The 26166-nt window shown below is 36.9% G+C and overlaps 1 protein-coding gene across 2 annotated transcripts; it reads left to right on the top strand.

Annotated features, from left to right (window-relative positions):
* The first annotated feature begins 1203 nt into the window (after window positions 1-1203).
* Window positions 1204-24704, top strand: KASI (3-ketoacyl-acyl carrier protein synthase I). Of its 2 annotated transcripts, none has more exons than XM_006845253.4 (8): window positions 1204-1385; window positions 1882-2228; window positions 8574-9005; window positions 9215-9388; window positions 23756-23869; window positions 23989-24090; window positions 24202-24268; window positions 24371-24704. In XM_006845253.4, exons 1-8 carry the CDS (start codon window positions 1283-1285, stop codon window positions 24436-24438), a joined length of 1407 nt encoding a protein of 468 aa, XP_006845316.1. In that variant the 5' UTR covers window positions 1204-1282; the 3' UTR covers window positions 24439-24704. The 2 variants fall into 2 exon arrangements, with proteins under 2 accessions (XP_006845316.1, XP_088716449.1); XM_088860323.1 differs by having other exon boundaries at window positions 1204-1389; window positions 1886-2228.
* The last annotated feature ends 1462 nt before the right edge of the window (window positions 24705-26166 follow it).

The following is a 26166-nucleotide window of genomic DNA, read 5'->3' as shown; positions in this document are numbered from 1 at the left end:
TCGATGTGGGCCATTCATTACTTTTTGCGAGCAAATAATGTGAGCGTAACTTAAGTTGTAAGTAAATTTTTTTATCTTAGGTCTAAATAAGGGAGAAAGAGAGGGGGTGAAGGAGGAGAGATGGGAAGACATTTCCATCGTAGATTTAGAATGAAAATGAGCTTAAAAAAGCTGTTTCTAAAAATATTTTTTCAGGGATTTAAATGAGCCCAATGGTCCACGATTTACCCAAAAAAAAGAATTTAAAGGGTTCAAGTATCATTTCCTACAATAAAAGGAATAATAATAGAGAGAGGAGTAAAGTAGGATAATATGGGTATGTGAATTTATTTACTTAGAACTTAGAAAATCTACATCGTCCATTTTCAAAAATTTCATATGTTTATAGATCTACCTGATTTTAACCATTTTTGAAATGTAAAATTTTATAATTAGATATAAAAATAGATTTTGAGATATTCCTAAGAACATTTTACATCAAAATATATAACATGATAAAATTTGAAGGTGCACCTTACCTCTACAGCTACGGATGCATCCATATGCCAATTGCACCTTTTTTCTTTTACAAAAGAATAATATATTCATTTTTATGTGGTTTCCAAAAATTTAGATTAAAATAATCTTCCTAAATAAATATTTTACAAGAGGGAGTAGCATATAATATTAGTATAAGTGCTCATTTATGGAAAGAAAATTGTTTCGCAGCCCGCTCGATCACAAACGTCTATCTTTAAGACAAACCTCCACAACTAAAGATTACTATCCAATGGATAGAAAATATTTTTAACAAAAATATTTTAAAATTTTATTTTATTTTTTATATTCATGATCATCATAGTGTGGATCATGGATCTCTACAATTTGGATCCAAGACCTACATCAAAAATAGCCCGCATGAGAATAGTATGAGTAAGGGGACTCGTAAAATCCGGGTCCTCAATGAAATTGAGCGTCGCCAAAAGCCTTGAACGTATCGCCCGCCAAGTTACACAATTGCATGCTTGCCATTCTCCTACCCCTCACCCCAAAATATCAGAAATAGCATCGATGCATCTCATCTCAATGAACGGCTCAGATCACATTTGTTCTCACAATCTCGGCACTTCTGAGCCAGCTGGGCAAAGTAGAAATGTTTTGGCCATGGTAGGGGTGAGGTAGCAGAGTGTCCCATTATAATAAAACTTTGGGTTGCATTTGCTTGCGCTACTAAGATTCAGTGATTGCGCGCTGTCACACGTTCACAAGCATAAGGAGGCTGCAGCAAGAGAGAGAGGGCGCCATGCAGCAGCACATCCTCCACCATCCTATGGCTTCCTCCTCACTTTCGCTCTCTAACTCTCAACCGCTCAAGAAGCATTACTCACCGCCTCTTTCTAATCCAGGCAAGTTCCATTATTTTTTTCTCTCCTCTCGAATTTGTGCTCCTCTCTCTCTTCGGATCTGGGGATCGATTTCAGAGCATCTCCTGAATTTTGTGTGAGATGATTCGTGGGTAGGATTTTGGGACTGCGGGTTCATTCATTTTGGATTAGAAAATTGATTTCTGTTTTTTTGAAAAATTGACTGTGTTATTTATTTATTTATTACTGCATGAAATTTGCTGATTCTATCCCGTTCTTCTATTGGATTAGAAAAGGATTGATTTCATGAAATTCTTAAAATTCAAAAGGTTTGATTTCAGGACATTGTTGTCATAGGATTAATGCTGCTTGTGGTGTGATGATTTCGTGGGTAGGAGAGGTTGGGATGAGTGGTTTCATTTTGGATCGTTTGTTTGTGTGGTTTTCAGCTTTTACTTTAATTTGGGTGAGAAAGGATTGATTTCATGGCATTTACTATCCTGTAAAGGTCCTGTGCGATTTGATGATTTTATAATAGGTAGGAGAGTGTCGAGGAATGTAGTAAGATGTGAAGCTCCAAAGAGAGAGAAAGATCCAAAGAAGAGAGTGGTGATAACGGGGATGGGGCTTGTGTCGGTGTTTGGAAACGATGTGGATGCATACTACGGTAAGTTGTTGGAGGGGCAGAGTGGGATTGGCCCCATTGACAGATTTGATGCCTCCAAATTCCCGACCAGGTTCGGGGGGCAGATTCGTGGGTTCACCGCTGATGGGTACATTGATGGGAAGAACGACCGCCGCCTTGATGATTGCTTGCGCTATTGCATTGTGAGTGGCAAGAAGGCCCTTGAGAATGCTGGCCTCCCAATCGTCAATCTCAGCAAGGTAATAATATGCACGCATGCTTGGCTTCTTCTCTCTCTTTTGCTCTTGACGGTTCTTCTCTTTCTGTTCCTTTTTTTTCTCTCTCTCTCTGGCAGTACCTCCTTTTTTCTCATGTTTCTCTTATTGCTTACCAACATTTTTACTTTGCCCTTCTCCATTGGAGATCCAATACATCCATGTGCCTTTTGTGATTCCCAATATGAATCTGGCCTTCTGTTTGTACATTGATGTAGGTTTACTTACCTGAGAAACATCAAAGTAAGTCATATTTATTCTGCATAATGAATTAATGACATTCTTAACTTCTCGCCTTTGACTATTCTGTTGGTTCTTAAATGTTAATACTTTTTTGGTTCTTGTTAGTTTTGCAGATTGTATTATTTTTGGTATGTTGTCATCAAATGATGTTCTGCTGCTTTAATGGTTATGTTTGGATAACATGAGCCTTCTATTGCTAACAGTTGTTCTATTTAGCAGTTCTATTTAGCAATGCATGATGTTAATCCAAATTCCCTCTATTTGATGATTGTGGGGTGTAAATATTGTTTATTTCATGTTTACCGGTCTTTTTATCGTCATGTTTATTATTATGAGTGGATAATCAAGAAGACTCTTAGTTGGAATATCATGCGGTGGTTTGCCTCAATCAATCATCTCATTATGCATCAGTTCCTGTAGCAAAATAGTCACCGCAGGAGCCTTTGTGAAGGGGTAGCTTTTTGAAATGTTCAATTCAAAATATCCAAAATGTTTATGCCTTTTGTCTTCCTTGATACTGGTAACATGCACCTCTAATAGTTTATGGACATATTTATGTTGGTTCTTTTTCATTGCTCTCATGAGGCCCTTAAATTCCCTTTCCGATGAAATTTTCTTTTTTTGTTTCGTGCGAGATGGATGCCAAGTTAAGTGCTTACCACTTAGAAAATTCTTAGCAACTCTCTTTTTATTTTTTATTATTTTTTTTGAGCAAGTGTTAACGAAAATTCTAAGCATTTATTGAGGGAATGAATGACTTTCGGCATTCAATTTCTGTCAACGCTGCAAATCCATTGTAGTCTATCCCAGTATCTCAGAACTCGTGATTGGCAAGGTCCTAAGCCATGTCTACTAAGTTAGTTTTGAATGGGTATTCATTGTTTCCTTTTAAAAGCTACAAGATTTATAAGTAAAAAAAAAAAGTTTGTACATTGCTTGGCTTTCTGAAAATTTATTTACATACCCAAGTGTAACTTCTGATGATCTATTATGGTTCCATTAAATATCAAGACAGAACAAGTAAACAATATGCTCATATGTAGGTAGACCCCACCCTGCCTACACCCATATGTGCCAACTTCTTTGCTTGGGAGTTATTTTCCTTGGGAATATGAAAATCTTCTAGTAATACAAAATTCTAATGGTAAATCTTGCAATTCCTTTGATAACCCTACCAGCTTCCATGGACCTAGAGGAATTTCGTTTTAGGCCTTCAATCATTATAGAGCATTTTAGGGGTCATCCATTTACCCCCCCAAAAAGAAAAAACGGAAAAAAAAAGAAAAAAAGAAAAGAAAGAAGAGGATAAATTTAAGGAATATTCCCATAGGATGCTTGTGTTTGTAAAATGGTGTCAAAATGTGAATGCCCATCAAATGTCAACTTCCTCTAACTAATTAAATATGCTCTTCCAAGTGCACCTGCATAGAACTTCATGACCATGAGTTTCACATCAAAGCCCTCTGAGCTTGTGTTTCCTTAATCACACTTCTCAACTATCCCAAGTACCCTTTGAGAGGGAGGACTGCCCTCTACTTGTGCTTTCCTCCTTGTTTAATATATACAAATGATTCTTGCCTATGACCCTCAAATGACGCACTATCTTAACCATATCCATTGACATCCTCAGCAAAATCATTTGATTGCCAGTTATAAACGAGCCAATTGTCATATAGTTGAATCTTTTTGGTCAGTTTGGCCAGCATGTATTAATCTATTCTGGTAGAAAATTTTATTATTTTATTCCTTCCATGTTCTCCAAATGTGACCAACATTTTTATTTCCTAGCATTCAAATTTCTTCCCTCTCACACCTGATAAAATGAATAACAGTATGAGGCATCACATGTTCCACACTTAGCATACCTCTTTTTTTTTTTTGCTTAATAACCACATACTGAATAGGGGCCAAACATTAAATTGTACTTGAAAGTACGCCTCTGCACACCCTGTTAAATCCTTGCCCATGCTGCTGATGCTCTTCCATTTTTGCTATTTCCTCATTGTCTTAACTACTGATTCAACTTCACGAGTCAGTCTATTTCCTCCAATCTTCACAAGCCACATTCCATCTCCTTGAGGTGCCAATGCGACTTATGTCAATAGGTTTTATTGGATTTGTACACCTTTATGATTTCTTTTTTCTTTTTTTTTGATATTTATCTGGATTTTAGACCTTTTTCTAAATGAACATTAAGCTGGATTGAACCTTGAATATTGTGCTTTGGCGATTCGACCTTGAATGCCCCTGCGACTTAGCAAAGAACCTTAACCTTTTTGAATCCAAACTCACAGTTTTATTGGTTGGCACACAACATACCTATTTACCAACTACAATCTATGCGCGTCACTAAGGCTTCTTACCTCATGAAGTCTGTTGAGATGCACTCCAATTTTGCGAAAATGCTCTTCAGCAATTGGAAAAGCGACATAGTGGAACTTGTGATATTGGGGAGGGTGTCCTTTGTAAGCATAATCATGTTTCCCAGTGTAAGAAATTAGATATCAAAGAGGCTGGTCTTCTTTTAAAATTCATTCAATCATCCCAAAGGCTTGTATTAGTCTAACCTATGTGGAGGAAAAGCCTTATCCCAACTATTAGGGGTCAGCTACACGAAACGTCTTCCTCCATTCCATGCTATCAAGGGCCATACCTCAGTCCGACTGTGAGAATTGCTTGTAAGGGAAGCCCTCTTCTTCGAGCCAATACCTGATATTGACCTCTTAGTAGTTGACTATAACCTCTGAACTACATATTGAACATTTGATTTGGTGTTAGCATGCCACATTGTGAAATATAGGGATGTTGTTGTGAAATATGGTATCAACATGTCATATTGTGAAATATGGAGATGTTAGGATTCGAGGTTGGGCTTGATTGATTAAGGTGTTGACAATTGCATCACCAGGACCAATTTGATTCCTTTTGCTGAACTGCTCAATAACAGTGATTCAAAAAATGGCCCACCCAGTGCCTGGGTAGGCCTGGGCGGGCCATTTAGGCGCCAAGTAGGCAGGCTCCCAGCGAATGTTCGAAAAACTCGAGGCGGGTGCCTAGGCAGCCATGACTGGGTGCCCAGATACTAGGGCGTCCTAAGGTGTTTTGGGAGGGAATCTGTTTATAACATATATGTGTGTGTGTGTGCGCGTGCGCGTGCGTGCATGTGCGTGTGCGTGTGCGTGTGCGTGTGCGTGTGCGTGTGCGTGTGCGTATGTGTGTGTGTGCACGTGCGTGCATGTGCATGTGCGTGCATGTGCATGTGCGTGTGCGTGTGTGTGTGCATGTGTGTGTGAGAGAGAGGTCTCACATTGACCATTTGGAGGACATATACTTATTTTTCTTCATTTTATATGTAGAGAGAGATAGAACATGAGTCCGTGAGAGAGGGGTGCCTCACATCGAACACTTGGAGGTCATCTTCTACTTTTTCTTCTTCTTGTAGAGAGTGAGAGCTTATAGGTCCATGGGTGTTTGTGTGTGTGTGTGTGAGAGAGAGAGAGGCGTCACATTGTACACCTAGGAAGGCCCTAAGCACATAGGGGTTTCTACCCCTCCCCCCAATTGTACATGTGTGTTTTAGGGGGGGGGGGAAAGTACTTTATTGCCCTCGGCCAAGTTGCATCTAGGCGCTTCCTAGTAGCATGTTCACCTAGGGCACCCTCCTAGGGTATGCTTAGACGTTCTAGGCAGCTAGGTAGTTGACATTTTGAACAATGCACTCAGTGCCTAGCCCTAGGAGGGGGCGCCTAGGGTGAGACCCAAAAAAAGTAAAAAAAAAACAAATTTTATTTTGAATTTGATCGGATTGAGCTTTAAATTTGAAGTTTCTTAAAATTGATCCAAACATCATCCTTTTGTTTTGGATTTGATTTTATCTATTTTGGAAGCTTATGAGATTGGCAAACATCTCAAAAATTGAAGATTGAAGATCATGCATAAAGGTTAGTGAAGAATCTTCGTACTTGTAATTTTATTTGTTGTTTTAATGTCTTCCTCTATTTCTTCTAGAAGTAGTGATCTGGGTTGGGAATATGGTTATAACCCTAATCAAAGGATAAACTTATATAAGGTGTAATTATTGTAAAAAAGATGCTAATGGGATTATAAACTGGTTCAAGTTGCCGGTGTTAGGGGGGATGTTGCCCCTCGTAAGAAGGCTCCTAATGCCATTGTGGACGAGATTAAACATCATTTGAATTCGGTAAAACAATGAAGGGCATAAAAGGAGGCCTAAGGGCTGGGGTTCTTGTATTTGATGATGAGCGTAAGGATGAGGAGGAACATGAGGTGGCTTTGTCTTAGTCTAGGAGTGGAAAGGGAGTTCTCATTGGGTATGGGCCTAAGAAGCCTCAGGTGATGGGGCCTATGGATTTTTTCCCACCCTAACCCTAAGGTTACAGTCGAGAAAACAAAGAAGCAGATCAATACTGAAAATTGATTCAGAAGGAAGAGCGAAACTGAGTAAATCAGTACATTTAATATTTTATGATACATGATTGTCAATTTGTCATATACTTGTAAATCAGTACATTTAATATTTTATGATACATTATTGTCAATTTGGATTTGGCATGATTCCACATAAAGATGTATAAAAGAATGCCTGAATGTGCACTTTTTGTATAAAAATTCCCCTAAAACAGGATTCCTGGACAACCCCTCCCCCCTTTTGAACTTGGACACCGCCGGGCATTTTTTGAACCACTGCTACTCAATGTGGGGAAAAAAAAGCATAAAAATAATATGGGGATATCCTTGGCAAATTGAAGAAAGAGACATTGATACTTTTAAGTATATGCCGCCTAATGTGCAGACATATTGGATGTCCTATCAATCAAACAATTGAAAGCTTTGGCCATGGTTGTGGAAAGGATATGCATTTATGTCTTGTTTCCTAAAAGACCAATATAACGTGAGTGTGAGTTATATCGACTGATCCCTAAGGGATTAGGATTGTGTTCTCCTCATATGGGACTGGGATCCACCCAAGGTCCTGGTTCGGGAGCATGAATTGCCGGGATGACCACCATGTTGGGAGATCCTGGTAACTATGAAGTTTTTAGCCGAACCTCATTTCCTACCCAAGATCTGCAAATCTGAGACTTTGAGTTAGCTTTCTGAAATCTAAGCTCTGGATTTGATAGTGAAGACAAAATAGGCTAGGGGACAAATTTTCAGTGTGATTGAGCTAGGATTACAAAAATAAGCAAGAAAACAACTTTTAGGCCATACCATAGTTTAAAAAACCAAATCTTGCAAATCTGAGATTTTAAAATTTTTGTTTTTGCTAAATTTGATGTTTGGATTCAATAGAGGATGGAGAAATATGTCTAGAAGTGAATTTTGAGGGAGATCCGAGCTCGTACAATGAAAATGGAAGAAAGGGGTTCAGATTTCTGCTGGCCCAACCCCCACTCTCCTCACCGACTTGGAGAGTTTTTATTAACTCACCCAAATCTAACAGGTACTTGCATGTGTTACTGTAACAACTCGGAGGAGTACTGCTACAGTATACCCCCCAATGAGCTTTGGAGTCTGAGTAATTCAATTGGAGTCATAAACTGCAGAGTACCATTTTAGCTCATGAACTTTTGCCCAAGTCCAAGTTGGGCTCGGTGAGTTTCTGAAAACTGGGTTTACATGTAGCCTGAAGATATTTAAAAATGCTATCTCGTATCTCATGCCACTATTTCCTCTGCATATAAATGATGGAAATAACTTTCGTTTTATGACCTTGTTCAATTTTGTATATGTAGAATTAACTTTTAGTATCTGAGGTGAGAATGCTAGGCACAATCTCTTCGCTCCAAGTATTCTCTTGAACAAGCATCATAATCTATCTGGTTACCTGCATATTGGATGTAATATTTTGATGCTTAGCTAACTTGCCTAGGCTATCTTCAGTTGGTTCAGTGCATGTTTTAAATTTTTGTAATATTGGTTTTCTAATATTCTGTTGAGGTGTTTTTGTTCCTCAGTTTCAACATAGCTATCTTTTCTCTTTTCGTTCTTCTGACTGATGCAGCTTTTGGAGCCTATCTGTTGCAAATGATTTTGTTCTGTTATTTTACTGTCTTGTACCTACAGATTGACAAGGAGCGGGCTGGTGTTCTTGTTGGGACTGGTATGGGCGGTCTGACAGTCTTTTCAGAGGGTGTTCAGGCACTTATAGAGAAAGGCCCCAGGCGCATAACTCCATTCTTCATTCCTTATGCCATCACTAATATGGGCTCTGCATTGCTTGCAATTGAGCTTGGTTTTATGGGCCCGAACTATTCAATATCCACTGCTTGTGCCACATCCAACTATTGTTTTTATGCTGCTGCTAACCATATCCGTCGAGGTGAAGCTGACTTGATGATTGCTGGTGGGACGGAAGCTGCAATTATTCCCATTGGTTTGGGAGGATTTGTTGCTTGTAGAGCTCTATCACAAAGAAATGATGACCCTCAAACTGCTTCAAGGCCATGGGATAAGGATCGAGATGGTTTTGTTATGGGTGAAGGTGCTGGAGTATTGGTAAGTGCTGCCAAACTGGATGACTTTTCTTACTTTGGAATCTCGAGAAATTTATGGAATTTAGGGTTAAAAAATCTTAAGGTCCTTCATTCATATGCTCTTCATTGTCTTTGATGGTTGATTCTGTTTCATAGCTGTATGTTCCAAGAAGTTATTTTAATACTTCACATGATAAAATTTATCACAATGGGAAAAATTTGACATGATAGGTGATGGAGAGTTTGGAACATGCAATGAAGCGTGATGCACCAATTATTGCTGAGTACTTAGGAGGTGCAGTTAATTGTGATGCTTATCACATGACTGATCCAAGAGGAGATGGACTTGGTGTTTCCACTTGCATTGAGAGAAGTCTTGAGGATGCTGGTGTGGCTCCCGAAGAGGTACCCTCTCAGGCATACTTTAACTGATATTAAATTTTGGTGATTCGCTCATTTGACATTTCCGCTTCTTGGCTAGCAATCTACATTTGTGTTTTTGCTGGGTTTGAAAATTTAAAATTTATTTATTGTTTCTTAAACTTATCATTATGCTTTAACTATATCTACACCTTCTGTTGATATTAAATTTTGGTGATTCGCTAATTTGACATTAGTGTTTTAGATGGGTTTTAAATTTTAATTTGTTTATATTGTTTCTTAAACTTATCATTCTTTTTAATGTTTTAGTTATTCTGTCACTGCATTGCCGCAGCCTCTTAAATTGGTTGGATTCGTGCTCGTTGGCATGAAACTATATGAAATCAAGCATTGTGACTTTGAGACGATTACTGTTTGTAGGCATCTCCATCCAAATGCATGCAAAATTTATGCTACTACTACCCTGCTGACTAAATAATTTAAACTGCTTCCTGGAGGACACTCTTCTATAGACACTGTTAAATTGCAGTTGTGATGTTATTGAAAAACATTTATCATTTAGAAATCTGTACCGTAGTAATATAACTCCAAAGACAGAGCCTGAAATCCTGAGGAACTTCTGATTCTACTCACATATTATTTTAATTGCCCATTGATGTAGGCCCAGTTGTTCTGGGGCTCAAGAATACTTTTCTCTGATTTAGCCCAATGAACTGGTCTTTTGATAGATAAAGCTCAATCAATAAATTTTTGAAAAATGGAAGCCTCCCCTTGATGATTTTATGATGGCAGCCAGGGTCTTAAGGAACATGTTATGAGGGTCATTCCCGTAACATGGATCATTTTAAGCTATTCATAATGGTTTTTGTGTTAATCAGTGCTCCCACTACATTTTAGTGGTCCTTGAACAACACTGACAAATTCATAGTGTATTTCGATCACATTAGAAATGTAGTCAGATTAAAAAGGGCCGTAACCCGGTGCTGGTCCCACCTAAGCAGGGTCCCGGGAGGGGTGGGCTGGAAACGGTCCTAACCTTAGGCTTATGCACAAAGTGGCCGCTCTCAGGACTCGAACCCGCGCTTTTGTGCTGGCTAATCAAGCCTTTTACCTTCACACCAAGCGATAGCCCCTTCGTAGTAAAACTCTAAAAAGTTAGAACATCCTCAACTTTGGTGCCCTAAGAGAGAATAACTTGTGGTTAAGTAACATTGTTGCTTATTTAAATGAGGTCAGGGTGGGGGATTTCAGCTCAATGAGGGATGTGATAGGGGGGAAATTAGGGGAATAGAAGAGGGGAGATGGAGATGCCACTAACTGGGGTGAGTTGTGGTCCTTTATCTGGAGAAGTGAGGATTCTTGTTGGGAAGTTAAGTGATTGCATAAAATGCTTCAGGCTTATGATAAACTTTTGTCAATAATGGAAATAAAAGTATGACATTTGTACGATTACTTTCGTGGAGATGCCACCAACCGGAGATGGAAATAAAAATATAATAAAAGTATGGCATTTTTTAAATTACTTTCATGGATATTTTATTTGCTATGGAATCTATCATTAACTGCAATGTGCAACTTGTGTTTCTAGGAAATGGATACATGTGCCTGTGTTTGGCAGGGACATATGTGCTTTGCACGACTCCTCAAACGAGGATGTTGAACACAACATCTCCATACCATGCTGAAGGTGTCAGCATGTGAGCCTCTTTTTGGAGGATTACACACTTGTAGCTCACATATAGGTGGGGATGTGCTGATTTTCTGAACTGGATTGCAAATAATTTCTCTGTTTTGCTGAACTTTACTTGTTTTTTTTAAAAGATATATTTGATCTCTCAGAACAAAGGGCAAGAAAAAGACTTGTAACAAGTATTTAGTTTCATTTCATTGCCAATCTGGAAATACATCTATCTCAACCACGCCACATGAAAGCTGCAACATGCAATAGAGTAACAACCTTTAGATTAGGAAGTTGAAATGATTTATATCCCAACTGATACTGCCATCAATTGTTTTAGGATTAGACCTGCTTCCGTCTTCCTCCTAAGCAAGGTTATCAAATGCGGGATGCAGACTCAATGCCTTGGGGGGTCCATTATGCTATGCACCTTGATGTGTCCTGGATGCAAGCACATCATTTCCAATGCAGTCAATAAATTTTTAAAAAATTAAAAATTATAAAATATATAGTAATATAAGGAATAACGTGAATATGTGACTTATGTGATAGACAGTTTAAATTTAGTATTTGTCTCTAACATATCCAATGTCGAGTTTCCAATAGCTTGATGAAGAGTAGCAAGGATATTTTTTCTCTATTTTCTAATGCAATTAACATGTAGAGGTTACATATTCTACCAAGTTATGAATCATGCGCTTAAATATAAGGGCAGCTAAGTAGTAGCTTATAGCCAAACCTAAAATGCCAAATACTAAAGAGTCTAATCGTCTAAAAGTACTTCACTAGTACATAGCATCCAAAGGCCAAACGTTCATGCCATAATATGTAAATAATCCAACCTAGCACAAAAATTATCTTGAACTTTCACCCATAGAATGACCAAACTACTCCTGCTCATTGGTATTATTCTACCCACAAGTAGGCTCCCACATGTGTGGGCCATCACGTTGAGTGATGCGCCTGCATATGCAAGTGCATCATGCTGGCCCGCAGGTGGGCATATGTAGTGTGCCCAAGGCCGCTTTTGCTTTCAAGCTGGCTCATAAAGCATTATGCTACCGCATTTGATAGCTATGCATTTGATAGCTATGCTCCAAGGTTGAAGATGGTGAATTCCAATTCCAACCCCAAAGTTCTGGTTTTTTATATGCCAAATTAACCATATGTCTTATAACGGAGTGTACTAGGACTCTTAGGAACTCCGACTCCTTAACCGCTAAGGAGTCGGAGTTCATACACCCTTAGGAGCTCCCAGTGCCAAACGTCATCATCATCAAAGCCTTTCCCAACTAGTTGGGATTGGTTCTATGAATCCTGGTCCGCCATTCTTCTCTATTAAGGGCCATACCTTCAATGAGGTCATACGTCCACATATATTTTCTCACTATTTCCATCCATGTCCTTTTGGGGCTACTTTACCCCTTGCGCTTTTTGACATACAACATGGATATATGCATTTGTGATCAAGGGTTTCTCATGTCTGGAAAGCTAGATTCTTGGTCAAGTACATGTACAAGTTTCAATAAAAACTTCCCCATATTCCTATATGTTACATCTTAAATAAAATATTTTAATAATTTAGATAGTTTGGAAAATAATTTCATAAAAACTAAATAATTTATATATTCCCTTGGTGTTAAAAGAAACTTCAGTTACCATTTTTGCTCAAACTTTTGAAGTGTACCCTTTTTCAAATTTTTTTTGGTGTGCCTAAGGTAGAGGATGTGACCTCCTGGGTGATGTGTATTTACAGTTTACTAAGCGTATAACTCACTTAAAAAATACTCAACAAACTCACGTATTAAATGATCACTAAGTTCATATTTAGGGGTGTCTTCCTTAGTCTGCTGTATACTTAGTCGATCTTATATAGTATGTGAGTGGTCAGGAAAAATTATTTATTTGAAAAGTTGCCTACAAATTGTGATTGCGGTAAGAATCAAGGTTGGGCTAGACCTATGTCTTTGCTACTCACGAACTTGTGATACAGTTCCTTTTTTTGGGTGAATACCGGTCTTTATTCATGATATAGTAGGTATTTGAATTAGGACACCAAACCATAGTCCAGTAAACATGCTTGCATTCAGAAGCTAGATAGGGCTTCTCCATTTGGGCAATTTTGGTACATGGGCAAACCAGGCTATCCCATACTAGTTTTCTAGGTTTGGAATTATCTTTCCTAAGGACAGCTCGAGGATGGCCGACCCCAAATAGTTGGGATAAGGCTTGGATGATGATGATTATGATGGAAAACTCGATGATGGCCATGTATTAATCATCAGATGCATCTCCACCATCACTAAGGTAACCGATGTTTTGCTGATCTTCAACAACGCCTTCTCTAGGTAGAACTTCTCAATGGAGCTATTAAGAACACAACACATCCTCAACGCATCTATTTTATTGTGTTTAAGGGGGAACAGGTCTCCTAGTCAAATATATGTTTGACACAAAAACGCTTGAAACACACTTGGAGATATTGGCTGACATTTCACTGAGTGTGTCTAAAGTGTTGTCATGTGTGTTGGATATGTTTTTAGTGTTAGGCACATTTAAATGTGTCCAAGATATGCGTCTTTATTGCATGTATTAATAAGCAAATGACACTTTATTGCATGTATCAATAAGCAAATGACACTTTATTGCATGTATTAATAAGCAAATGACACTTCTGAAAGCGAGAAACATATCTCTGAAGGGCTTCACTCAGCTCTAGGACACCAATAGAGCAGCCAGGTACATATGCATCTACAACCGTACCTCCCAATCCACCTCTTTTGCGTCTCGAATCTTTGACTTGGGTCACTGATCATATGACCGGTAAGGAATTTGTTTTTTTTTTTGGATCATTTTCACCTATCGTTATGAAGTTAAACTTGCTGATGGATCTATGGCTAATGCCTCTAGAAGCATAACACATTAGCTTTCATCATACTTGTCCTTATCCTGTGTGATATATGTGCCTACTTTTCCTTCCAATCTTCTCTATGTTAACATAAATCTGCATAAAAAGCTAAGTCTTGTCAAAGCCCAAGTAGTTTAGAGCCCTTTTTGCGTTTGCCCAAAAGCTAGGACCGAGTGCAAAGCAACATCGAGCTAGTGCTTTGCAACAACAAAAAGCTAGCAAGTGTAGGCTCGAAAGCAAGAAGCAACGGCTAGTGCAAAAGCCGTAAATCTGCATTTTTATGTTTTCTCAAGAAAGCTTTTCAAAAAGACTTCTTCCCTATGACTTTATTGAAATTCCATTCTCTTCATTGGTTCAATATCTTTGTTTAGAGATAATCACATTAAAAGCATGACTCAATTAAGAATCTTGATTTAACAAAAAATTCCATAAATTTTTTTCATATGTTTCCTTAAAGGAAGTGTATTAAAAAGAGTACTTAAAATATATTACCAAAAAAAAATCAAAACAGCCATATATCGTAGAATAGTCGGTACAGTAAGTGGAAGATTACCCAATGAAGAATCTTCTTTTACTCTAAACCTAGAGAATCACTATGAAGAGCAAGAGAGATTTAGTGACAACTAAAGATTAAGGCAGCTATGAATTCAAGGTGAGATTCACATATTTAGATATGCTTGTATTGCTTTCTTTATATATTCATTTTTTTTTTGTTTTTAATTTTACCTTTTCAAAATTTTTGTTATTTCGTTGGTGTATACAACACAACATTTTGGATAGGCTGCTATTTTGCATTTGTGGGTTTTGGTGTTTTAATTAACTGCAATCCTATACTGATTTCTTTTTTGTTTTTCTTCTAGCAGAATCATATACCTTGGTTTACAGTTATTGTTATTTGCCAATGTGGTTCTTGTTTTTAGTATTGTTTTTCTTGTTTCATTATATGGCTCCAATAAATCTGTCATACACTTTATGTCGTGACAACAAAGCATTGTTGCTGCATTTATTTAAAATTTATACAAAAATTTGTCAAATATTACCCTAATAATACTAGATAAGGACATAATATTATTGTTTAATAGCTTTAATGTATCCATATAATAACTGCAAATCATAATCTTCTCTCGTGTCATATTTACATATCTGATTTTTTCACTCTGTTTTTTGAGCAAAAATCAAAATATTCACGATTCTTTAACTTAGCTAATTTTTAGTGACTTGATTGTTTGTCTTTGACCATTTGGATCAAACCCCATTTATTGCCGGTATTTTGGTTTGCCAATATATTCTTATTCCCCAACTTGCTAACTATAGTCTAAACAATGTAGAACCTCTTTTCTTTTAGTGAAAATAAAGGTTTTAAACCATTGCACCATGTTCATTCTGATGTCTGGGGGTCTGCTTTGGCTATTTCTGTATTTAGATATCGGTATTTTATCTCATTGATTGATGATTATTTCCATTATTGGTATTTTATCTCAATAGTTAAAATATTTCATATGATGGTTTAGACCCATTTTCGGACCGAAATCAAAATTTTTCCATTTTGATAATGCACGAGTATCTATACTGTGGATTAAAGAATTGTTTTTCTGAGCATGGTATAGGAACTCAACAACATGTTCTTATACATCGCATGATGAGTGGTCAATGATCTTTCGACTTCACATGACGAGTGTGTATGATCTTGGCAGCAATGTTCAATCTAATGAAGTGACAATCTCCTTCAATTTGTTTAGTCCTTTCATGAAATACAAGATTCTCAAAGATGTGAACGGCGCTTCATTTTCACAGTACAACCTTCAAAGTCATGGGAAGCTTAACTTTAACGCCCAAATCAGATAGGAGATTTTTTTATCCACATTACTTCACTCTTACCATGAGCTAGAGCCCTATATTCTGCGTCAGCACTTGATCTTGGCACCACATTTTGTTTCTTGCTTTTCCAAGAAACCAAATTTCCTAATGCAAAAGTGCAATAGCCAGTTATGGATCTTCTATCAGTTTGGCATCTTGCCCAATCTGCACCAGTGTAAATGGCAACATCATAATGCCCCTGGTTGGAGAAAAGTTTCCCTCTCCTTAGAGCAGACTGAGATATCTCACTATTCGATATATTGCATCAAGATGTGGTTTACGTGGTGCATGCATAAATTAGTGTACCACACTAACTGCATAAGAGATGTCTGGTCGTGTGATTGTGAGGTATATGAGTTTGCCCACTATTCATTGATACTGGTTGGGATTTTTTAGTGACTCTCCCCTTTCTCTATTTAGTTTATGATTGATGTCCATAGGAGTGTAAGATGGTCCAGTTCCTAATAGCCCAATTTGTTGTATTAAATACTGTATGTATTTTTCTCTTGAAGATAGTTATCCCTTTCTTTGATCTTGCCGCTGCAGTTCCCAACTAGCCCTTTCTTTGATCTTGCCTCTTCTGTTCCCAAAAAATACTTAAGGGGGACCTAAATCTTTGATATCGAACGCCTTGCTTAGACGATTTAAAATTCTTAATATCCTACTCATTGTCCTCATTCGCAACAATGTCATCAACATACACTATAAGGGTCGTAATTCCAACATTATTTTTCTTTTCAAAGAGTGTATGACCAACTTGATTTCTTTTAAACCCAAATTTCAGTAGTGCTTTATTGAATTTTTCAAACCACGTTCTAGGAGACCGTTTAAGTCCGTAAATCGCATTGTTTAACTTGCACACCTTTCTTGTCTCCCCCTTAATTTGAAAACTTAGACGCATGGCATATAGAATTTTTCTTGGATGTCTCCGTGCAAGAATGTATTCTTTACATCTAGTTGTTGGAGAGGCTAAGATTTATTAGTAACTAGATAAAGAGCGATCCTCACAGTGTTCAACTTGGCTACAGGAGCAAAAGTTTCTTGGGAGTCTATGCCAGGAGTTTGAGTGAAGCTTTTTGCAACCAATCTATCCTTGTACCTTTCAATGGTGTCATCAACATTGTACGACACATTGTATACCAACCGACATCCTACTGCCTTCTTCCCTTTAGGAAAGTTTACGATTTCTCATAAATTGTTTTGCTCAAGTACTTGCATCTCGTTACCCATGGCAGCCTTCCATCGAGGTTGTGAAAGTGCCTTTGCAACACAAGAAGGTATTCAAATAGAAGACAAGTCTAATATGAAGGAGTGATAAAACGAAGACAGAGAATTTTAAGATACAAAATTCCCTATTGGAACCGAGTATAAGAATGGTTGACCTTGCGTACAGCAATGGGCAAGTCGAACTTAGGAATCTTATAGAAGGTGAAAGAATTACTCGTGTCAGGGATAGTTCTTGATTCTGGGTTAGCATCCGGGTTATATATTTGTTTGGAACTTCAAGTTGTATCATCTTCTTTCTCGTGATGTACGTCTTCAGCTCTTTTTAAGGGTGTACACCATTCTCTTAAGATAAAAGTGGAGTGGGAACAGGAAGGGGAGCCATTAATGTGCTTTTTCACTAAAATGTATCTTATAATCCCCCTGAAGAGAGCACTCATGACCAGTTAATGAGAAGTGTGAAACAAATTTAAAGAAATGGAGACATAGGGGACGTTGTTAATAGGATCATAACACTTGAATCCCTTTTAATGAGATGGATATCCCAGAAAAAACACATTTGACAGCTTTAGCATCAAGCTTGTCCCTCTTTGGACCAAGGATGTGGACAAAACATATGTAGCCAAACACTTTGGTGGGTACAGGAAACATGGGAGAGTTCAGATAAATAATTTCAACGGGAGATTTGCCCTAAAGAACATGAGAGGGCATGTAGTACATTAAGAAGGCAGCAGTGAAAACTGCTTCAGGCTAGAAAATGTTTAGGACCTTCATTCCTAGTAAGAGAGCTGGGTTGACTTCCAACAAGTGCCTATTTTTCCTCAACAATACCATTTTGTTGAGGTGTATGGATACGTTGTTTGGAACTCAATCCCTTGATGAATAAGGTAATCGTTGAGTTGGTTTGACGCATACTCATCCCCCATTGTCAGAACGTAAGACTTCAATTTGCAGAATCATATTTAGTTTTAACCATTTTGTGATAAACTTGAAACAAATTAGCAGTTTCTTCTTTATGCTTCATCAAAAAATAATTGTTAATCTGGAGCAATCATTCACAAATATAACAAAGAAATAGAACCACACATTAGAGTGTATGAGAGAGACATGAATATTGCTCTTTTTATTAATGATGATTGAAATGCGGTTCTACAATGTTTTGAAAACTCACAAATATCACACTGAAATTCCTCGACTTAGAGACTCAAAACATTTTAGGAAATAAAGAACGTAATGTAAAGGACGACACATGACTTAGAAGGATATGTCACAAATACACCCTTTCTTTATTAGCAATAGACGATGTGGTAGCAATAGCCAAGGCACAATTTGGAGTCTCCAAAAGTTACAACCCTCCATCCTCACGACCATCGCAAATGTCTTCCTTGTCATCAAGTCCTGGAAGGCTGGAAGACACAATTGGAAGTAAAAAAAGTTACACTGCAGTTTAAAGTCTTTGTGAGATTACTAATTTACCGGAGGTTATACAAAGGTGGATATCAAGTTAATAGGAGTTACAGATAGGGTTTCCTTCCCCTTTCTTGGAATAAAAGAACCCTATGCTATTTTAACATATTCTTGATTAGAACAAGGAACATGAGAAGAAAAAAGATCAGCCATACCAGCGAGAGTCAATAGTCCAAGGGTTTTCAGATGAATTTGTGGAGGTATGATAAGCTTATGTAAATATACCTGATTGGGCATTATGAGACTTTGAATGAGGAGGGTCTCAAATGGAAATTTGTTGAAAGGAATGGCTATGTGGAAGTAAAGGTATTAAATTTAAAAATTTTCTTTTATTGTTATTTCAAATACTTGAAATCCACTTACATGGGCCAAAATAAGTTGCTGTAAAATAAAGTCCTAGACACAACCTAAGATCTTTATTTTTTATTGCCAAGAGAAATAGAAGCTATCCAGGAGCTTTAAACTAACTTCTACCTTAATTTTTAACGCAAAATAAGTTCCTAAAAATTTACAGAAAGTAGGAAATAATATTGTAAATTAATTTAAAACTACTGGGAAGACTTACTGGAAGATGCGTGAAGTTACCTTGTCAGGACTTGGTACACCCTATACCAGATTTCCTGACCAATGGTGCACTTTTGTTCCTTAATGTATTTCTGGAAATTCTGAGATAGGGAAGCTTTACAGGCAATACTTCTTTCTCTAAGGTTTTAGTGAGTTAAAAAGTAAATTAGGATTTATAGAAACCCTATAGGAACAAATTAGGGCTGAATCTGTTCCTTGATCTCTCTCTAGGCTGGGTTTCTCTCTTTTTTTTTTCAAAATACAGCAAACATTGCTCTAGGGTTTCTCTATAGCCTTACCTATATTTTTTTGAAGATAGAATATAGAGGAGAGAAAGGGTGGTGTGCCTCCTCAAGGGTAAAGAGAGGGGGGCACATGATAGAGAGAGATCTCCACTTTTTTGTGTATGAAGGTAAAGAGGAGAAAGAGAGATCTTGAAGGAATGGAGAAGAGAGACTTGGGGTCTGAGAAAGAAAGGGAATCTAGTATTGGGAGAGAGAAAGATCTTGTAATATAAGAGAGAGCTCAAAGTAGATTCTTTTATAGAAGGAAATCTATATCATAATTTGAATAGGATTCTTTCTAAGTATTGTCTTATCCAGTTTCCAGCTAGACCTTTAGGATAAATAGAAAATCTGTGGGGTGAAAAAGATTTATTTAGAGCCATTCATCCCAAAAATCAACCATCATGATTTTGAGTGGAAAGATAGAAACTTTATCCCTTAATACTTTGACTCAATTCAACTCCAATTTAAAATTGAAATATAATCAAATTTAAATATTATCTAGATCTTCCATTTAAATTTGAAATACAATCAAACTTAAGTATTATCTAGATCTCTAGATTTCCCATAAGGGTAGGAAACCAAATCTAATTTAAATTAGATTTTTCTATCTTAACTAAATTAAATTTTAAAACTTGAACCAAATCAAATAGCAAAAACATGGGGCGTGCCTCCCCCTTTTGCTAATTACGTGGCGTGCCACTATTTAAAATTTGAAATAATTATTTTCTTTTAAAAAAATAGGGCGTACCCCTTTGTTCCACTAAGAGTGGCATGGCCCCTCCTAAGGGCTTAGAAATCCTATAAAAGTGGTGTGGCCTCCTAGGTGCATAGAAAGTGGCATGCCACCCTAGGAGCCCATGTGGGCCCCAGATGGATGGCACACACATGAGGGGGCTGGATCCTTGGTCCCCACATGTGTTGTGTAAAGTTCTGAAAATTCAAAAAATCCTTTTAATGAAAAATAAGCAGAGAAAAAGTATTTTAAAATTATAAAAAAAAATTAAAAATCATAAAAACATTTCTAATACCAAAATAAAATATACTAGGAGTGGATTGGTACCAATGGCTCAAACTAAGTGACAATAATGACACTCCACTTGCCCTAGAAGTCATGATCCACTAACGTTCTCTTATCAAACCCAATAAAGTACCCTAACCTACAGTTTCTTTGCAGGGGCTCATGATTGAATTGTCAAAGTTGGATAATAAACAGTGGGACCATAATCCTGGTATGTAGATTTCAGTTCATCTCTTTAAAAGCAAAGTTGGACAACAAACAATGGGACCATAATCTTGGAGTGTGGATTTCAATTCCTCTCTTTAAAAGCAAGTTTAACACTTGTCACTACAATGCAAATGAGGCTCTCTCTATGCACATGTACATGTGTCCCTCTATAGGGCAGCTTTCCATGTGGCTGTCATGTGTACATGCTGTACAGAAGTTGGTTGAGGCTTTGGCCCTTGCTCTCACAAGCCTACAACTGCATACATAAGACCATACAGTTCACTTGGCCTATAAACATGATCCCTGGGCATCTCTCCGACCGTAACAAGGGACGACTCACTCCAAATCCTTTTCAGTTGTGCCACATGCCCAGGGCTATGGGTTTTAGATGTGACTAGGGCTATAAACCTCCCAACCCTTGGTCAGTCAATACACATTCCCACTGAAGTGCATGTTCCACTATACATAACATTTTTACAAGCTTTCGAGACCTTTAAAGGCCACAAAAATCCAGGACTTACTACATGAGATCAAGAAGCTCTCTTTTAGGAATAGTCACCAACTCTTCAAGTTCAAAGGAAGTAGCATCTTGTTGCCCATGCATTGCAGGAGCAGTACCTGTACTAATTGTTGCTGAATTTGCTTGAGAAAAGTTACATCTAGGGCGTCCAATCAGATCCCAACATGTATCACGTGTGTGTCGATTCTTCCTACAATGAGTGCACTTTTAGATTTGTCCTTTTCCTTAAATGTAGGGCTCCTATGACCACGGCCTCCACCTCGATTCCCAAAACATCCTCCACCTCGATTACCTCTTGAGAGTGGAGTAGATCTTTTTGGTTTGCCTATAGGCATTGCCATTATTTTGCGGCAAGTTTGCTCATGTAGAAGGAGAGAGAAAACAGTTCTAAGTGATGGTAAAGTCTCATCACCCTAGAAAATTTGTCTTAACGGTAACTCTTCTCAAAAGATAAAAAAACCTAACTTTGTTTTTTTTGAAGTTAACTGTTAAAAAAAAAAAAAAAAACCAAACATTGTTCAATCTCTCTTTGTTCCTTTGCACAAGGTTAGCACTGTTTATGGTAATAATAGCTCATTTCTTCCTAAAAACCACAAAGATGAGCATAATAATCTCCCACTGACGCGTCCCCATGTTTAAACTATTGATTTGTTGCTCCAATTCATATATCTTTGTAGGACTTTCTTTTGGGAATAAGCCTCAGAAACTGCATATTGCATTTCCTTAAAGGTATTGCAATTCATAAACATTCGATTCAGACTAGGCTGCATGGTGACCAATTCAGAATTCTCATATCATTAGTCTCCCAATCTGCATATTTAGGATCCTTGAGATTTTGGTTTTCAACTCGACCTTCAATATATCCCAATTTTACTTTCCACTAAGAAATAATCTAATTGACCTGACCCATTCTAAATAATTTGTGCCATCAAATGTCACTGTGGTAATTTGGAGTCGAGATTGTTTCATATGTTTGTTGAGACATCTTCTACTGTTGTTGAGGTCTTAGTTAATACCCTCAGATCAGGTTATACCCTCAGATCTCTTAAAAAAAAAAAAGATTTACAGATCTGATTACACCCTCAAATCTAATTACACCTCTTTTCTATTCAAAAGAACATCTTAGATCTTTTCTAAAAAACGATTAATAAATCTGGTTACACCCCCAGATCTGATCAAAAGAGCATTAAAAACACTGCTATTAATGTTTTCTTGATTGGGGTATATAAACCCTAATCCATCAGTGATTTAGATTTTATCTTTCACATGATCTATATTAAGAAATCACAAAAAGAACTCACCTTGATCAACAGAATCCTTGTTGAGAAAAAAATTAGGGTTTTAGGGCATGATGGTGTCATTTAATCATGCCGATGACCATATCCCCACTCACATTTTCTTCGCACTTTAGCTTGCTTGATACCAAGTTGAAAATAATATAAGGCAAATTAAAGAAGAGAAAAGGAAGTAGAAGTAAGATATTATAGTAAAGGAGGAAAAAGGAAGAAGAAAGAGGAGAGAGAAAGAGAGACATGAGGATGCATAACACATGTTTGGTTAGCATAAAATACACGTGAAAATACATCTCATATGAAATGTTTTTACCACATAATAGCCCATTCAATGTGAAAGCAACTCTTCACGTCTATAGGTGTATTGCAACATCCTATGAAACCAATTCCCAACGGATCTGATTGCTAACCAATGCTGTTAACACTGGACCTGTGGCTGAGACAATGGGGGCACTGGCTCTGTTGGACTGGACATGTTCATCGGTCTTGTTCATAAAATTAGAAAAAGAAAAATACAAAAAGTAAGGAAATATAAGGAAAATATGGAATAATCAAGAAAAAATAGAAAAACAGGAAAGTTTCAGAAAAATTATTGGAAACAAAACAATGGAATATTTTTCATCTATAAACTTTTTTCAGAGTTCCATTGAAAATGTTAAAAGAAAATAAAATAGTAAACAACAGATAAAAGCAAATAACCAAATAAACCTAATTCTAACTTCTAAAAATGCATATGATGTATAAAAAAAGCAAAAACCTACAGCAATATACTTATTAAGGCAACAAAACTACTAAATTGAATAAAGGAAACAATCTATTGCATTGATCTGAGGAAAATAAATAAATTTCTCACGAAAACCTTATAAAGATCCATTTTTTCTTTTTTCTGAATTATAGAACAAACAAATCAAGAAAATAGTGTAATAGTTTTTCAGATGTGTTCACCAAACATGGGAAAAAGCGGCTTGAGAAACTCTTTCTTGTAAACTGTTAGCATTCGTAAATACTTTACATTAGCAACCTGTTTCGTGCAATCCAAAGTACCCCAAGTACATTGAGTTAGAAAATTACTTGATTTGGGAGTAGTATGCTCTTGGACAACTTACTCTAATTTGTATCCACTTATGGGCATAAATTCATGCAAGATAATTAGAATGCTAGGATTCACAGGTGACACGAGTTCTTGGTCCCTCCCTCCCTTCCTCTCTCTCTCTCTCTCTCTCTCTCTACATGGATTACTTTAAAACTGATAGATGCATATTTTTGCTTTAGCCTAATATATTATGTTTAATTAATATTTGTTTTTCTTTAACAACAAAACACATTATGTTTCTTGTTGTGATAATTCATTGGCATTGATGACTCCCAGGTGAACTACATAAATGCACATGCGACGTCAACGCTTGCAGGGGACTTGGCGGAGGTAAATGCAATCAAGAAAGTCTTCAAGAACACTTCTAGAATCAAAATTAATGCGACCAAGGTAGATTCACTTTCTTAACAACTGCTAGCTCCTACGTCTTAATAATAATGATGATATTTAATGATGGCAATGGTGATGGCTATCTGGCTCACATTTACTTTGTGTCTATGCCTTTGTAGTCTATGATAGGGCATTGTCTAGGAGCAGCAGGGGGCTTAGAAGCCATTGCAACAGTGAAGGCCATTACTACAGGATGGTTACACCCCACTATAAATCAATTTGTAAGTTCTGGTTCTTTTCTCTCTCTCTCTCTCTCTCTCTCTCTCTCTCTTAATGCCCTGTCATAATGCCACCCTCTGAGTTATCTCTCATGCCTGTTTGTCGCATTGTAGAATCCAGAGCCTTCAGTGGAGTTTGATACAGTAGCAAATGTTAAGAAGCAGCATGAAGTGAATGTTGGTGAGAATCTCTTTATATACTCCTGATTTCTGCTTAGTTCTCTCTCTTCCTGCTCCTCTTGATGTTCTGGATGTAACTAGTGATTATTTGTATATTTTGCAGGTATTTCCAATTCATTTGGGTTTGGAGGGCACAATTCTGTGGTGGCATTTGCTCCATTTAAGCCGTGATGTTGGTCTCACTGATTGATCCCGCATCAATTTTCTCACTCAATCCTGATTATACTAGTTTCAAATCATCTATTAACTTGTAGACATCATTAGTTTCAGAATTTGATGATGCCTCGAGCTATAGAAACTTCTATGAAACTTGCCCCGTAAGGCAAATCCGGCGCATGAGCTTGTTATTGATTGAGATTTATTAATTTTGACATTGAGCTGCTCAGTAATAGTTTTGAGTAGTTTTTTCATTATAGATATGAATTTCCTTTCGTCCACTCAGATCTTTGGTGGCGTGTCTAGTGATTCTCAGTTTGAGCCTTCTTTTGTTCTTATTCGAGGTCTTTTGTTGAGCTCTAAGAAGAAAGTATAATTTATTCTCTTTCCCTGATTAAATGCTAAAGTTGTGTGCGCTAGTGCTTGCACGAGCCAATATGAGCAGATAATCAGAATCTGTTTCTTCTTTTTCTTTTCTTTTTGGAATAACTCCTATGCTTGGAAAACTTTTTGGAACAATTATTTTAGGTGGATCTCCTAAGGGTAAAATCTACTGGGTATGTAAGATTTCTCTATGCAGTTTGTGGCGAGAGTTCTATGGTCCGATCATGACAGTCAAATTTCAGCTGTCCATAGAGCTCACTTTTGTAGAAGGCTCTTACAACTCATATAATATTAATCAGATCATTTTTAAAATGATTATTCTTTATTTAATTAAAATTAAAAATATGCATCATTGGTTTCCTTATGTATTTGAGCCAAAACAAGAATAAAGATTTGTATTTTTCTTGGAAATTCAATTTCACATGATGAAAATAATTGATATAAAAGTATACAATGGGATTATTTATCTTTGGTACAAGATGGTCACAATTAATATTGATCGATGTGAAATTAGATGGCTGCATTTATTCCATTGATTAAGTTCAAATTTCAGCAAATTTGTTTTCGAACTTTGTGATACCCAAGCCATTAGATTTCACATCGGATGGTTGTACATAATTGTAACCACTTTGTATAAAAGGTAAATGATCTCATTGTATACAATCTTATAATTTATTGTAGGGAAATTAATAAAAATATTAATTATTCAACAATTTATCCTTTTGGAAGTATTCTAACTCAATATTGTGTTATTTTATGGGTACTTTGAAATTAAATAACAAAAAAAATGCAGGCTAAGTGTTAAATTGTGAATCTCATTTTGTAATTTGATAAATTTCCCTTCTGGTTAAAGTAACAGTCCAAGTTGTTCGGTACATATTATTTCTTTCCGCAATTATTTCAGGTGGATCTCCTAAGGGTAAAATCTACTGGTTATGTAAGATTTCTCTATGCAGTTTGTCGCGAGAGCTCTACTGTCCGATCATGACAGTTGTCCATAGAGCTCATATTTGTAGAAGGCTCTTACAACTCATATATTATGAATCATATCATTTTTAAATGATTATAATTTATTTAATTAAATTTGAAAATATTGCATCATTGGTTTCCTTATGTATTTGAGCTAAAACGAGAATAAAAATTTGTATTTTTCTTGGAAATTCATTTTCACATGATGAAAGTAATTGATGTAAAAATATACAACGAGACTATTTATTTTTGGTACAAGGTGATTACAACTAATTTTGACTGATGTGAAATTAGATATCTGCATTTATTCCATTGACCAAGCTCAAACTTCAACAATTTTTTTTGCGAACTTTGTGATAACCAAGCTATTAGATTTCACATCGGATGGTT

Source organism: Amborella trichopoda, chromosome 3, assembly GCF_054954075.1.
Source record: "Amborella trichopoda isolate Santa Cruz 75 chromosome 3, AtrichopodaSantaCruz75HAP2 v2.0, whole genome shotgun sequence".
Classification (NCBI taxonomy): Eukaryota; Viridiplantae; Streptophyta; class Magnoliopsida; order Amborellales; family Amborellaceae; genus Amborella; species Amborella trichopoda.
Note: the sequence above shows the minus strand (reverse complement) of the source record. Positions and strands in the feature narration are given on the sequence as shown.

Coding starts and splice junctions, on each gene's coding strand:
- KASI (XM_006845253.4), top strand. CDS start 1,283: ATGCAGCAGCACATCCTCCACCATCCTATGGCTTCCTCCTCACTTTCG. Junction 1,386..1,881: donor ACCGCCTCTTTCTAATCCAG/GCAAGTTCCATT, acceptor ATTTTATAATAG/GTAGGAGAGTGTCGAGGAAT. Junction 23,870..23,988: donor TCAAAATTAATGCGACCAAG/GTAGATTCACTT, acceptor ATGCCTTTGTAG/TCTATGATAGGGCATTGTCT.